This window comes from Sesamum indicum, linkage group LG2, assembly GCF_026168435.1.
Source record: "Sesamum indicum cultivar Baizhima isolate 11 linkage group LG2, ASM2616843v1, whole genome shotgun sequence".
Taxonomy (NCBI): domain Eukaryota; kingdom Viridiplantae; phylum Streptophyta; class Magnoliopsida; order Lamiales; family Pedaliaceae; genus Sesamum; species Sesamum indicum.
The window spans coordinates 5,413,320-5,428,055 of NC_142658.1; the positions used below are offsets into that span (position 1 = coordinate 5,413,320).

The window sequence follows — 14,736 nt, forward strand, 5'->3', positions numbered from 1 at the left end:
TACTCATTGAATTACCACTTAATGATTTTGAGTGTCGAATTATTTAATTTATTGTGCAATGAGAGATTGATATATAAATTTAAGCATGAAAATAGATGGATGGAGCACTTGGGAGACAAATCAAGATCAAAGAGAAGTTGGTGGATTCGTGGTAAGACTCCAACCCTAAGTTTCGGTGGATTCCCACCTCATAATTGGATTAAAGCACCACTCCCACAGTTATAACCCTCTCACCTATAGGGATTAATTAATATTATACGTACGTTCATATAAAAAAAAAATAATTTCATTTTCAAGAGTATATATATATATATGTATGTATGTATTCGAAAGTGTGTAGATAAGGTTCATGTTTTGTTTAAATACTCACTGAATAATGCAATAGAAGAATTATAATATTTAATTATAATTAATTGTTATGGTTAATAATGAATAGTTGTATAAAATAGTTATTGACCACAATCACGCAACGACTGGTGGTCGTGGTTTTTTGAAAGCGGCTAAAACATTTGACATGGCTAAAAAAGCCATGAAAAATATTTTGTTTTTCATGGTGGAAAAGCTAGTTTTTTGCATCAATTTTGTTTAACCGTTAGTTAATAGTAGTCATTTACAAGGATTTTTAGACACAATCATTAATATTGTAGCCAATAGTAGTTTCTTTTTTCTAGTGATACTTGTGTTAATTGAGCTCTATATCAACATGATGATTTGATAGCTGATCAGTGTCTGATTTTTCACTTGAACATTATGAGTTCGAACCTCACGTCGGATGCACAACTTTACAATTTATTTGGCTGCATTATGGGATTCATGGCTTGATCAACTAGAGGGCTTGGTGTATTAGGGAACGAGGGTGGTTGGTCTTAACCAATGTTGGAGAAAGGAATATTTGGCACGTAACAATTTGATTGATCATGTGGTTTTGGTAGCCACAACCAGTTCATTCCAACCTAATTTCTTACTTGTTACCCGGGAAAAGATGCTGACTAGCCACTTCTAGTTAGCAAAAATTTATGTTTCAAATTTTGACTAGATATACTAAACACTCAATCTTAGTCTTGGATTTTTATTAAATATTGACACGTCTTGAGTTTATAGTTGTAATTGCAACTACACCCTCTGAGTTTATATTCAAAAGCAAAATTTACACAAACACGATCTGAAAACTATTACACTAACACCCGCCAGGGGTGTAATTATAATTTTATAAAAGATAAGAGGTGTTTGTGTAATATTACGTGACCTCAAGACGTATCAATATAATTTACTTTTATTAAATTCATAAAAAATGTAAAGCCAATTAGCTTAGTCCCGACAGATCGGAGTTCAAATTTTGAGCCAATTTTCACAGAAAAATAAAAATCTTTGCTAAAAGTTGAACAACTGATTGATACAATTTGAGACGGATGAAATGCTTCAAAATTAAAACTTTAATGTTGTGAGGCAGTACGTATCCAAAAAAGGGTTTATGCTAATGTGTGCAACTTTAATGGAAATAAAGTTGGCGAGAGTGATTTGGTGGGATGGAATTCTGAATCTGTTCTATTCAAATGGAAATCGATTTGGACAGAATATTATCCGTTGCAAATCCAAGTGATCTTCAGCTGATTAATCGTTGTTTTCGAACCATCTTCTGCATATATACCTTTTAAATTTAAAAAAAATAAAAATGTCGGGAAGAATCTATAATCTAGCAATTTAATTAACGTATTCAAATGTCACATGGGATGTTTCTTGATAGTAATGTTAGGAATAGAATTTTCAAGCTAGGGTATAGAATATATGTAGACGACATCACGTTCTTCCATATATTAGTTAGACACGATGGAATATTAGTGGTTGAGGTCCCATAAATAAATTTGAGTCCCGTCGAGCGTATGGGTATTTATCTCATTTTATGTGAGTCATTATAATCATATTGATGTATTCGTTGATTGTTAGCTCCTTATAATATTTCATAAGTATCATGATAAAGTATTTGATAATGTTTTTTCAAAAAAACCAAGTTATAAGATAGGTTGGATATAAACTTATTTGAAAAAGTAAAAGATTCTGACTTATTTATAAAATTTGATGGAAGACGGTAATGAGGTGAAGAAGGCAGAATTGAATTGGGTGAGGCCCCAGGTGAGAAAAGGTGATGGAGAAGATGTGTGAGTATAGGTACAAGTGTTTTATGTGCAAGTTCTTACATCATGAATCCATTATATGCAATCAAGATAAGATCACAAGAACCCTATTTCTAGAATGCTTTAAAATTTGGTGACAAGTTTGAGTATCCCTTTTCTAGTGCATTTCCATGGTGAAAGTTATATAAGTGCGCTGAAAATGAGAGAGAGAGAATGGTATTTGCCTTTAAAGATGGTGTTTGTAAACAATCTTTAGGCTATATTTGGTTCTTGGATTTTAGCAAGAAATACAAGAAGGAAACTTGAGATATTAGTGCACTGCAACTTTTCCTTTTCTTGTGTCTTTCCTTCACCAAAATCCAAGCTCCAAACATAGCATAACATAATATGTTGTATTCAAGACTGACAAGTGACTCCAAGCAAACCCAAGGATATAGGGGGTGCTGCAATAAGGATTAGGAAGCTTTGTTTCTTCAAATTTTGTTGTTTAATTAGTCTCTATAACAAGGAAAAATGAATCCCATCTGTAAGGTCTAGATAAGTTTTTTCCGCTGAAAGTATCGCCTTAAAAACCATAATTGGAAAACGGAGACGGCAATGCAGACACCAAGTGACACTATACTATACCACGCCACTCTAGCGTTCGTCGTCTCACTAACCTCCCTCATGTCCGCTTCCCTGCACCGAGAAGAAAAGAAAACAAAACCGTCATCATTTTCGCATTTTGAACTATCAGAGGGTGGTGATGTTTGTAGCATAACCCCTGCTGGAGTTACCTATTTATCATATAATTTAAATTCTCGCGGATTGAGTGCACAGCTGCTTCAAGCTTCTTCAGCTCCAGTTCAAGCCCCTATACAGAGTAAGTTTCACAGTAAGTTTAGAGAGAGAGAGAGAGAGAGAGATGTCATCACCATATAACCACTGGTGAGAATCCGAATTAATTTACCTCAATCTTTTCCTTCTTTGCAACCGAGTCCCAATCTTTGGTGGCAACTCCAGTTTTCCAATCAATACCAACAGTCACCTTTTTACCTGAATGCTGATCACCGTCCGCTGTGAAGCATGCCAAGTAGTTGCCACTCTCACTCGTTGTAAATGCAAACTGACCATGCGACACTTTCTCTTGGTGATGGAGGTCATTCCCATATGGTGATGTAACCTAAGAAAGCACGAAAATCGTGAGACTCCATTCAATGTCTCCAAGAGAGAAATACAGTCATTGAACTTGCAACATTCCGCAATCTCAAAGTCAATGGTAGTTATAGGTGAAATTAGAGACCGTTATAGTTTAGCTAGGAGGCGAATCGTGGCCAAGTGGTTGAAATGCATCCACAATATACAACCTAGACAAGGTGCAGTGATCACATTGATCAAAACAGTGCAACTTAGAGTACACCTGTCATGTGATTCATCACAAGCAGACATGAGAATGTTGTAAGCAGTAAAAAGTAACAAGGGCATGCCCCTGATGTAGTCTGTGATGCTTGCAACGAATGACAGATAGTCCTAAGTCAAGAGGTAACAAATACAGATGTTTCCAGACCCTGTCTGGTAAGAATCCTGCATAGGCAAACTGGTTTGCACACCGTGTGATCAGATGAGTCTTTCAAGCTCCCCAACACTCATGCAACACAAGTAGTAATGAAGCTGTAAAGCACACAGATTGGCCATACAATGTAAGCTTTTAAAACCATAAATAATGAGAATGAAAGGAGCACAGGCCAAATCCCTCTACCTGATGATGAAGGTGTCAGTTTGTCTTGATAAACCAATCACCGTAGACTTGGTACCGCCCTACCCAGACCCATACTCAATCAATACCCATACCCACCCGTTTACTTAGGCTGTTTGGGTTGAATAGCTCATCCAAACAGTAATTAGTACCAGGCTCTTGAATTTAGAAACGGGCCTCACAATGTAAAGTAAACACCATACTTGGGTGCATTGGGTTGTTTATGCAACCTAATAATGAAAAATAAACATGCCATATAGATTTCTTCGAACCCGTACCCGTACCCTACCCAATAGCACAGGGGAATGATTCTATAAGTTCATCGTGAACAAAGAATTGAATTTAATATTGAACGAGAACCAAAATTACTAAATCTAATTGTAGAATAAAATTTGAATATTTCCTAATAGATGTCACGTCATTGGATCAATCAAGGCAATCGATTTTTTTTTTTTTTAATTTCTCTTTTTTTCCCTCATTCGTAATTCTATTTGCTGTATAGTAATAAGTAATAATAACATTAACAAATACCAATCAGGACTGATCATCCAATAAGTTAAAGCTTCTGAATTCATACATACGGAAAAGGTAAATAGATATTAACCTTAACGGTGATGGACGGAATGACAGTATTATTGGCATCGTAATCCTCGCCGATGAAGGCATAGTAATCAGCCATAACGACGACGTTGTTGTGCAATTCTTCCGAAACGCACTTCGTCCCCGAACTGGGCAAGTCCAACCACAACCCACGGGCCGCCGGGAACACCGCCACCGCAACCACTATTAGCACTGTCCATAAGCAACGCGCCGCCGCTAACTCCATATTTGATACGCAACTACAACAGGGAGATTTCTGATATGTATCAGTGTGGAGCGGGAGAATCCTAACGTGGTTAGAATCTTAGTCAAGGTGATTGATTCACTGCGCTGGTGGTCGGGGGTTGGTTAAAGGATGAAAGTGAAAAGCCACGCGCTATCCTATAGGGGGAAGAGTTGGCAGTAGACGCGCCAGGGGCGGTGCGAGTGGGACTTGGAAATGAACGCTCTGGCGCCACGCAGTTTGTCTTTCTTTCAGCCAATAACATTTCGTCCTTTGGTTGACTAGGTATACCCAGCTCGGACAAGGATACTGTTGACGCTACGCGCACATGAGTCGCCGTTCTAAGATATTCAACGCCTCATGTTTGGTTCCATTTTCGGCCCACTTTGGAAATAAGCCTAATTAGGCCCACATATTGGGCCGATTTTTGGGCTTTTATGATTCTCGACCAGAGGCCCAAACAAGTTGGGCCGTATTCTCCGTAATTCAACAGTCCTTTCAATTACCATTTTATATTGTATAAGACTATAAGAGTATTGTTGTTTTATTTTTTCCCAATGGTCTACAGAAAAAAAGCTAGGTTTGATCAAATTTACTATGATAATCCAACTAAGGGAATTTAACTGTATATTTGTTTTACCGGAGTTTGTTGAAAGTGGACAGACACGTATACGCTCAGAACTCGGACCAAAAATCTTAAAAAAAAGATCTTGAGGTCCAAACCATTGAATTGGAGTTTGTTGAAAGTTGTTGAATCAAACATTATAAGTCGGTTATCGTCAGTCCACCATTCATGATTTTACGAAGTCATATTAACACATACACACGTGTATTGACTTGGACATATTGGCTTGACGAAAACTCGATAGTGTAAAACTTGAGCTCTCATCTTGACCATATTTTTTTCCTCAAATAGTGAAACACAACTCCAAATGCAAGAGTCAAGAGCAGCCTCATCTTGACTCATAGACAATAACTCAAACACCCCATGAGCTGTACAATGCAATATACCAATATGTCCAATCTTGGTTACCGTCATCGAATCTGTTGGTTGAACTGGTAATAATGCACACAGTAGTATACAAAAGTAGAAAATGGGATGAGGATGGTTCGTACCTCTTTCTTCACATTCAAATTTCAGCAACAAAATGGTCTAAACATTAGCTGGCTTTTTTGCTATCCAATTACATTAAATGCTTGCCACTGCCACCCTACTCTCCATTATTACACCTACAAATACAATGTGATCATTGCATAGCTATAAGGTACGTACGGAAGGTACTCTCCACCACTTCATATTTTATCTTCCTCCTCCTCATCTACTTATTCAACAATTTGTTCGTTCCGGATTAAGTTTGATATGATTGGTATTAATTATATCACAAATTCAATGCACTTGTCGTATACTTTATGTATAATTTAAAGAAAGTGATCAATCACATGATAAGTGTATGATTGATTTGGTTCGAACAAACCTCATCTTTGCCAATTTGGCACCACTTTCCTTAGCAATATAATATTCGAATTAATGAATTTCATTCTATTTATATTTTGAATATGGGATTCATGCACCGTACAACAATGAAGAAACATCATGTTTTAATTGATAGGGCTAGTGGGAGTTAACAATAGGTAATATATTCGAAGTCGAATGTTTCATTTTTTAAATTCTAATATATTTTTAATTTATTGGTTCGAAAGAATATGATTCATTTATTTCTGATATATGAAATATATTGGTATTGTAAAATGAATTTTATCACTTAAATTTGAAAATAGTGGCAGACTAAAAAATGCAAACAACTCTGCAGTATTGCAAATAAGAAAATTACCCCTTTATGTAAAAAAAAAAATTAGCAATTTGTATTATTTTATTTTTACAAAATGTAGCAATTTATTTCCCTTTATTTTTTAAAATGAAACAATTTACCGACATAGATAGATGAATAAATTACTTCATTTTAATTAATATAGGGATAAATTGCTAATTTTTTTTTTAAAAAAATAATCTACTCATTTATAATAATATATGAGGTAGACCCCAAAAATAATAATAATTCTCAAGTAAAAACATTTGGGACGAAATTTCGCTTGACCTTCCTATGTTGTTGGTCATGGTTTACTTAGTTAACCAAACAAACTAAAAAAAGAAAGACAAAAGTGACATGTGATTGAGCGCGCTTTAAAGAAAAAACGCTACTACTTACATGTCGTAATTATGAGTGAACAAGAATCGTGCTGTCACCCACCTGAGGGTGAGGGAGCTTCCCAAGCACCCCTCCTCTCGCTAATTAATCTAATTATTATCACAATTTACAATTTAATTTTAATTAATGAATTGATTCCTCTTTAACCTAAGTTTAGTCACTGATTAGTTTGTGTTCCCATTTATGTTTACGAGGAAGGTGAGGTGTACGGATTGACCCCAATTCTCCTAACCATATTCATTTACTGTCTTATTTTATTTTTAGTTTTAAGAAATGTTCTCATATTAAAACATAATATTTAATTCCTTAAATATCAAAGTACGGGTAAATACTCGATTGATAAAAATTCATTTGAATTAGATTTGTTAAGTTTATAAATCAAACTCAAGTTAAATTTGGCTCGAGTACAGAAATAATATGAAAAATATCAAACTATCTGAGTCTGATTTCAATTAAAATTTGTTTGGACTTCATTAAAACTTGTTCGGCTCGACATCAATAATTTACTACTCTATATCCAAAAGTGAGTAAGAGTACTGAATTTAAATCACCCTACATAATAACGCCGAACTAGTGGGGTTTATTTATAAAAATTGAAAATATATTATAGAATATACGTGTTCAATTAAACAATGTGCTTCAAAAAACTTATATAATTTTTTCATTTAAAAGGATATTTAATTTCACCAAGAGAACATACAATTTGATTACAATATATACATTATTTCAACCAAAGAACACACATATTAGATTGATTAGACATAATTGGATGATGATCGGACGCCGGCAACCACCATCAACATGTCACGAGCTTGTGATGTGTCACACATCCTTACCAATCACTTACCGTAATTTAATCTGATTAAAATAAATTTATTGAATATGAGTAAAAAAAAGGAATTTATCAGCTTATCTCGTAGATAGATGACACTTATCTGTCAGCTTCAGTCAAATCTATGAGAGAAGAGGATTTTCCGGCAACTTGTTAGAAAACTTTGCACTTTACGCGGCATCAACACATCATCACATACCTCTCCCCCCTAAAAAAAAAAATAAATAAATAAATAAAAATCATCACGTACATAATTATATCCACTTTCGTCCTCTCTTTTTTATTCTGAATATATAACATCATATCCTACTCAATGATCAATTCACATTAATATTTAACTCATAAATAAATAATAAAAAACATTAAAATTTGATCTTAGACATTCTTTATTATATTCTTCATAAAATTATTATTTTCATGAATGGGGTGGCAGTCAGATTTCTGAATTTGTATGATACACTTCTCTCCCTCTTCTTTCTTTTATTTTACTTTTTAGTTTGTGGATACATATGATTAGAAAATTACAATTATTTGTCATAAAATTTGACATAATTATAAATAATTAATTGTATTTGACAACTTACAAATAAAAAATCGTCAAGAATTCTCTTTTGGATTGTAAATTATAATTTTATATACTTTCTAGAATTATATAAGATATTTTAGGAACTAATCATAATGTTTGGATTCATTTTCGGAGTGTTTTGCTGTGTTTATGGAGATAGAGAGAGAAAAATAAGGATATTTAAGTATGTGCTAGAGATAGTATATATGTCTAGATTTGTTTTTGGAGATAATTTAAGATAAATATTGTATGTGTTGTGTTTTGGGAAACAAAAATTACTGTTTATTATCAAATCATGTCTTTTTTATACATATACGTGTGTGTATATATATGTATGTATTTATGCCAAAATAGTTAAAAACACCCAGATAATGTGTTTTTGTATGATGACAAACATTGGATATATTTTGACTTATCCCGGAGATAACTTGAAAATGAAAACAAACATAGTGAATATTTCCAAGGATTATTTACTTCACCAACTTTCCAATTTTTTTTTAATTTCTTTTTTAAGAAAAAAGAAATTGGCAAGGGCAAATGAGTAATTTTACCTTATCATTTAAGGATTATATAATTATTTTAATTTGATAAAGTATTTATAATTTTTTAAATAACGAGAGAATATTTTTAATTATGTCAAATCTTATAGGAAGTAGCGACAATCTATTGTGTATGATATTACAACTAGAATTAGCCAAAGAAAATTTGAGTTTAAACGCCGCTGCTTGCGGGATTTATTTCACTTTATATTAGTCACAATTGTGGTATATCCTCTACTACTTTTTCATTTTACAACTAATGTCACGTGCTTTCCATATGGCAATATGAAAAACTCTATCAATATGCCTGATGGGGTACTATTCACTTATGAAAGAAAAAGGACAAAAACGCCCTTACTTAGGGCAAAAATATCAAAGAACAACGGGATCCGTGCACAGATAGTCGCTACCCAACCCGGCACATAGACTCAGTTAGCGTGTTCATCACACCACCATATGATCTCTGGCAACAGAATCTCTAGGATGATGCCACGTGGCCCACTCGATGTAGTACGTTTAGGCTTATAAATACTCCAATTCTAGAGTATTTATGGTATGACTAATTTATTACTTGGGATTGCATATCTCCATCTTGAACTCAAATTGACTTGAGCATCGGAGGGTTTAATTGGCGCACTTGACTAACCTAACTTTCTTTACAGGGACCACTTCAATATTTTGGAGGAGTATATAAGTGAGCTCTGGACCTACCCAAAGGAGATGGCGTTTTTTCACTCGAATTAATGCCTAAATATTTCGAATTTACAAAATACATCTTAGCATACACTCAATCTTACCATACTTTTTTTTTGAGGTCCAACTTGCAAAAGGTCCCCCTTTTTTATTTATGGATGTTAATTAGTGGCGAAATCATACTTTGAGTTCTATAGGAAAGGATGTTAATACTTTTAGTTCTTATTTTTATAAAATTTTCAAAATAATTTAAAAAAAATTAGTCATTATTTTATGAAATTTTCAAAATGATCATAAAATTAAGATAATTCGATCGACACATTTAATCCTATTAATCCATAAAGCATAGGTTCCAATTGTATCAAAATTCCAAATTCGGATGCTAACTATTCCTTTCTTCATGTGAAATTATATCATATTAGCTTATCTTTGCATATATTTATGTATAATAATAAACTATCACCTGAAAGAAACTTATTAAAAAGAAGAAGAAAAAGCGAATATTCAGTTGGCAAGTATGGGATATGAAGGTTGCATGACATTAAATCCAAAAGTGGAAAATTAATTACATTATTAAAAAGACAAGTGAAGTGTGAAAGGCTTATATACGTACCCATGCACATGGAAAAATTCCAATTCCCAAAACCAAATGTTAAAGCTCTCATCTCATCTGCATGTTAATGTCACCATTTCAATCACTTTTCCCAAAGCAAATTCAAACTCTATACTTAGTACCCTACCACACCACAAACCCACACAAATTTGAACGCAAAAATGTTCTTAATTATTAATATTTATTTATTTATTATAAATCGCATACCTTGACATCAGAGAGAGAGAGAGAGAGAGAGTGAAAACGCGTTTTTAGGATTTCCATGCATGACAGAAAAGCACCAGCTGTTTTTTTGTGCAAAAGGCTAAGAACACACACTATCATACTATGTTTACTGTTTCATTGCGCGTACGTACGTACTCATCATCATCAGTTTTAATCTTTTGTCGCATTTTTAATTACGTTCACACAAACAACACTCTCATGCAGCAAACTCCTGGAAGCTGCCTCCTCTCCCTGTTAATTATTATCATGCATCCATCCTATGTTTCTCTTTCTATAATACCATTATTTATTAATTATTTTTCCACATATATATTAATTAATTACCGGGTCTAGGATATGTTTGATTAAATGTAATTAAAAATAAGGGAAGCCCATGTGGGTATGCATGCAAATCATGACTTAAGTAATTGGGGTGAAATTAATTAATTTTGATTTAGGGTTTTTGATTACTGCTTCTAATAGCAATAGGGGTTAGTTTGACTTGTGTTAATTACTGGTGACTTGTGGTGTAAGCAGTCAACAAGTTCTAGATTAATCAAAATCATGTGTATTAATAATTAGGGTTATTTCCTTGCTGTTTTTGGACTGCCACAAGTCTTCCTCACCCAATATTCTCTTGTGAATTTGGCACTTCTCAGACCTTGCTCTCTCTAAGTTGTTTGAATATTTTTCTTTTTTACCCAAATCAAATTTATTCAATTTAAATTAAAGTATATTGTATTTGCTATACAATTAACTAATTATTTTCTTAAACTGTACACTGACTAATAAGACGATAATTATATTACACACGTCATATAATTGAATCAAATATGGTTGGTATTAGGATTTCTCAATCAGCTGCAAATGAGCATGGGTTTCTCCTATTTCTCTCTATACTCTAATTAATTAAAAACTTATTTAATTACTTTATTATAAAATTAAATAATATATATTTAAAGAATGTGAAGTCAAATTTATTTAAGGCCGCAGTCAATTGAAAACAGCATAAAAAAAGGGGTTTTTACCATGGGAATTAAGGTGCAGGTTAGAAGTTAGAAAAGTCATTGTCATGTGAAGTAAAGAAACATCTGAATTATTTTATTACCTCAAAATAATTAATACTGGAAAATATCTGTCAGCCATCTCCACATAATTAAAACACATTTCTCCCTATTTCCACTTCAATACACCATCTATAAATACAATCATCAGCTCCCCATTTCCTCCACAATCACAAACCCACAAATACACATATCATCAATCAAGAATGGTCAAGTCAGGAAACAAGAAGATCAACATCCCATGTTCAAGTACAACACCAGCAGCAGCAGCTACTGCTAATTCATCGAAATCTCAATGCAAGAACAAGTACAAGGGAGTGAGAATGAGGAGCTGGGGGTCATGGGTTTCTGAGATACGGGCACCCAATCAGAAAACAAGAATCTGGCTAGGCTCTTATTCTACTCCTGAAGCAGCTGCTCGAGCTTACGATGCTGCACTTTTATGCCTCAAGGGCTCTTCAGCCAATCTCAATTTCCCACTCAACTCTACCCACAATAATCCAAACCCTGATAACGCCATCATGTCCCCTAAATCCATCCAAAGAGTTGCAGCAGCAGCAGCAGCAGCAGCCAATGCCGATCAAGACTCCGCTCATTTCATCAACCCACACTCGCCCTTGCTTTCTGCTACCTCTTCTTCTAGCAACACTTGGTCGTCGACGTCGTCGCCATCGCTCTCGTCATCGTCGCCTAATAGTGATTCCAACATCCACAACATCGACGACGATCGTATCTCATTGGCCGCACCTGCTGCCGATGATTACAAGGTACATGATAATCAACTGGATGAGCCGAGTGTGTTTGCTATGTCCTCATGGTACAACTTCGATTCCCCCAAGTACACTGAAATGCTCAATGGGGTGTTCTTTGATCCTACGATGATGGAGGACTACTCTTACGAAGACACCGATATTCGTCTCTGGAGCTTCTGCTGATCGATCTATCCATCGAGATTATTTACAATGTCCGAATTATTTCTATAATTATTATTTGTTTATTCATTGGATGATCTTCAGTTTATTTCTTGAAGACATTGCTGACATAGACAGACAGGTTTTAATTACTTCAATTGATGTTATTTATACTTGTAAGGATTTCACAGGAGAAGAACATATTTTCTGGGCTCTCCCAAGTGAATTAATCCTGTATATTTAATTTGTATTAATTACATTCCATGTCACACACATACTATGTGACATTGATTTACTTTTTTGTATAATTTAATGTTTTAATTCTCTGAAAATCGAATACGGGTGTCTCCAAATCATTTATATTAGAATGAATTCTTCGATTAATAATTTACTTGCTTTATTATATATCAACTGCTGCGGAAAATATTGCAAACTGAGTATGGAACAAAGATTAAGGTCAAATGTACTGATCAAATATAAATTGAAATAAACTGCAAATTAAATCATGAATATTGTACTCATAATTAATGCATGTTTTCTTCATATATTAGTGAATCCCTACATAGTAATATATATATATATACAACAGCAGGAGTGAATTGAGGAAACTTGCGTAAGCTTTCAAGACATTGCTCCTTCATAAGATGAGATGCTCTAATTCAATTGCTCGACTTTATAGTGACTGTTAAATATAATTTTAGAACAATAAAAGAACTAAGATGACAATTTTATCAATAAATAATGTAAGCAAGTGTTGTATGTACAATTGTAATAGAGGAATTGGAGTTATATTTATAAATTTAAATTGACCTTCACTTTGTGTCAAGGGGCCTTTTCAGGCGCTTATAAAACCTTAGGACAGGGTTTCTTTTTTTGGTAATTCTTAGGACAAGGTTTCAGTTTCCAATTTATCTTAGAATCAAACAAGAAAAGACACAAGGGTTACTCCATGACTTAAAAAGGCTCAAAGTGATCACTATACGTGTCTACTAGTCTCTGAAAGTTGTTTGATTCGAAGCCGACTTTCCACATGGAGGCTGTCCACTTTTGGAAAACTGTCGAAATTGCAGGGGCTTCCATTTCTTACTGTTTCTCGTACATTGTACTTAGACTTTTCGAGTTCCAAGACAAATGTTTTGTGGGTCATGATCGCTGCTGCTGATGCCTCTAGTTTTGGATTTTTCATACAGTTTTCTCTCTCTTTTAAATTAATACCTATATATCAAGTATTTGGTATTGTTTTTAAATGTCAATTTTTAATTTTTCAGTATTTTAAAAATTTATTTAGTATATTCAATTTTATTGAAAATCTATATTTTTAATAAAAACATATGTTTCAAACCACTCTTATATATTTTATCGTTGTCTATGTTTTTAGCAACATAGGACACGGCATAACATGTTGTCATGTCGTATTAATTTTTAAAAAAATAAAAATAATATTATACTGTATATACAAAATACAACATTTACAAAATACATTTATAGCAGATCAAATTAGAATTTGGTCCCCCGGGAAAATAACAAAGGGGATCGCTAATCCAAGTGAATAACATGGGGCACTCCCCATCTCTATATTAATTAATTCAAAGTTTAGCAACATATCATGTGGTCTTAAAGCATCGATCAAAAAGAGTTTGGTTGATTTCACAGGTGGCACTATCTTAGGTAGCTAGGCTTGTGGTTGTCATGTGTGAATCTTTGTCTTCTTGGAATCCTATGGAAGAGTTAAACAACTACATTATTATTAATTTCATAATTATCATATGCTTAATTATTTGAATTGGATCTGCATTATATACTGGTGGATCCATCATATAATTCACTCTCTCTCATCTATATATATATATATATAATAAAATGAAATAAAAGATTAAATCGAAGCTATTCAAACGAGTGCGGAGCTGTAAATGATTTGAGTCGGGTCGAACATATTATTTTAAGTTTGTTTAAATTAATATTGAGTTTGAAAAATTGTGTTCTGGTTTGGTCGGGTTGTTGTTCTGGTCGAATTCAAATGAGTTTTAGTTAGATCAAACATGCATCACCAGAAGAAATCTGATTATGCGCTATAACTAATTGCTTATGGTTAAAAGAAAAAAAATTATAGCAAATACAAATTAACCACAATTCCATAAAGGCTATTACCCATTATTTTCGCAAGTAAGGCTAAAACCAATAGCAAATGTTTTGGCTTTTGTTAAAAATCATGGCAAATATTGATTAACTGTGGTAAAATTTTTTAAGTTTTTTGATTGAATTTGCTTGACCGTGATCAATAATATTGATTTACCATAATTTTTAAGTTGTGGTCTTTTACAATAATGTAGGAAAAATATATTCCTTTTGTAGTACATGAGTCGAACTCAAGTAATTTGATATTTTTAAATATAATTTATTATATTTGCATTAATCGAC

At 33.5% G+C, this 14,736-nt stretch overlaps 2 protein-coding genes across 2 annotated transcripts; one reads left to right on the forward strand and one right to left on the reverse strand.

Annotated features, from left to right (window-relative positions):
• Window positions 1–2,587: 2,587 nt before the first annotated feature.
• On the reverse strand, window positions 2,588–4,865 carry LOC105155380 (transmembrane emp24 domain-containing protein p24delta3). The gene is made up of 4 exons (XM_011071251.3): window positions 4,472–4,865; window positions 3,082–3,294; window positions 2,909–2,985; window positions 2,588–2,810 (listed from the first exon to the last, which is right to left on the reverse strand). The coding sequence occupies exons 1-4, from the start codon at window positions 4,691–4,693 to the stop codon at window positions 2,666–2,668; spliced, it is 657 nt and encodes a 218-aa protein (XP_011069553.1). The 5' UTR covers window positions 4,694–4,865; the 3' UTR covers window positions 2,588–2,665.
• A 6,691-nt stretch (window positions 4,866–11,556) lies between these two features.
• On the forward strand, window positions 11,557–12,655 carry LOC105155381 (ethylene-responsive transcription factor ERF014). The gene has a single exon (XM_011071253.3). The coding sequence runs from the start codon at window positions 11,614–11,616 to the stop codon at window positions 12,340–12,342; it is 729 nt and encodes a 242-aa protein (XP_011069555.1). The 5' UTR covers window positions 11,557–11,613; the 3' UTR covers window positions 12,343–12,655.
• The last annotated feature ends 2,081 nt before the right edge of the window (window positions 12,656–14,736 follow it).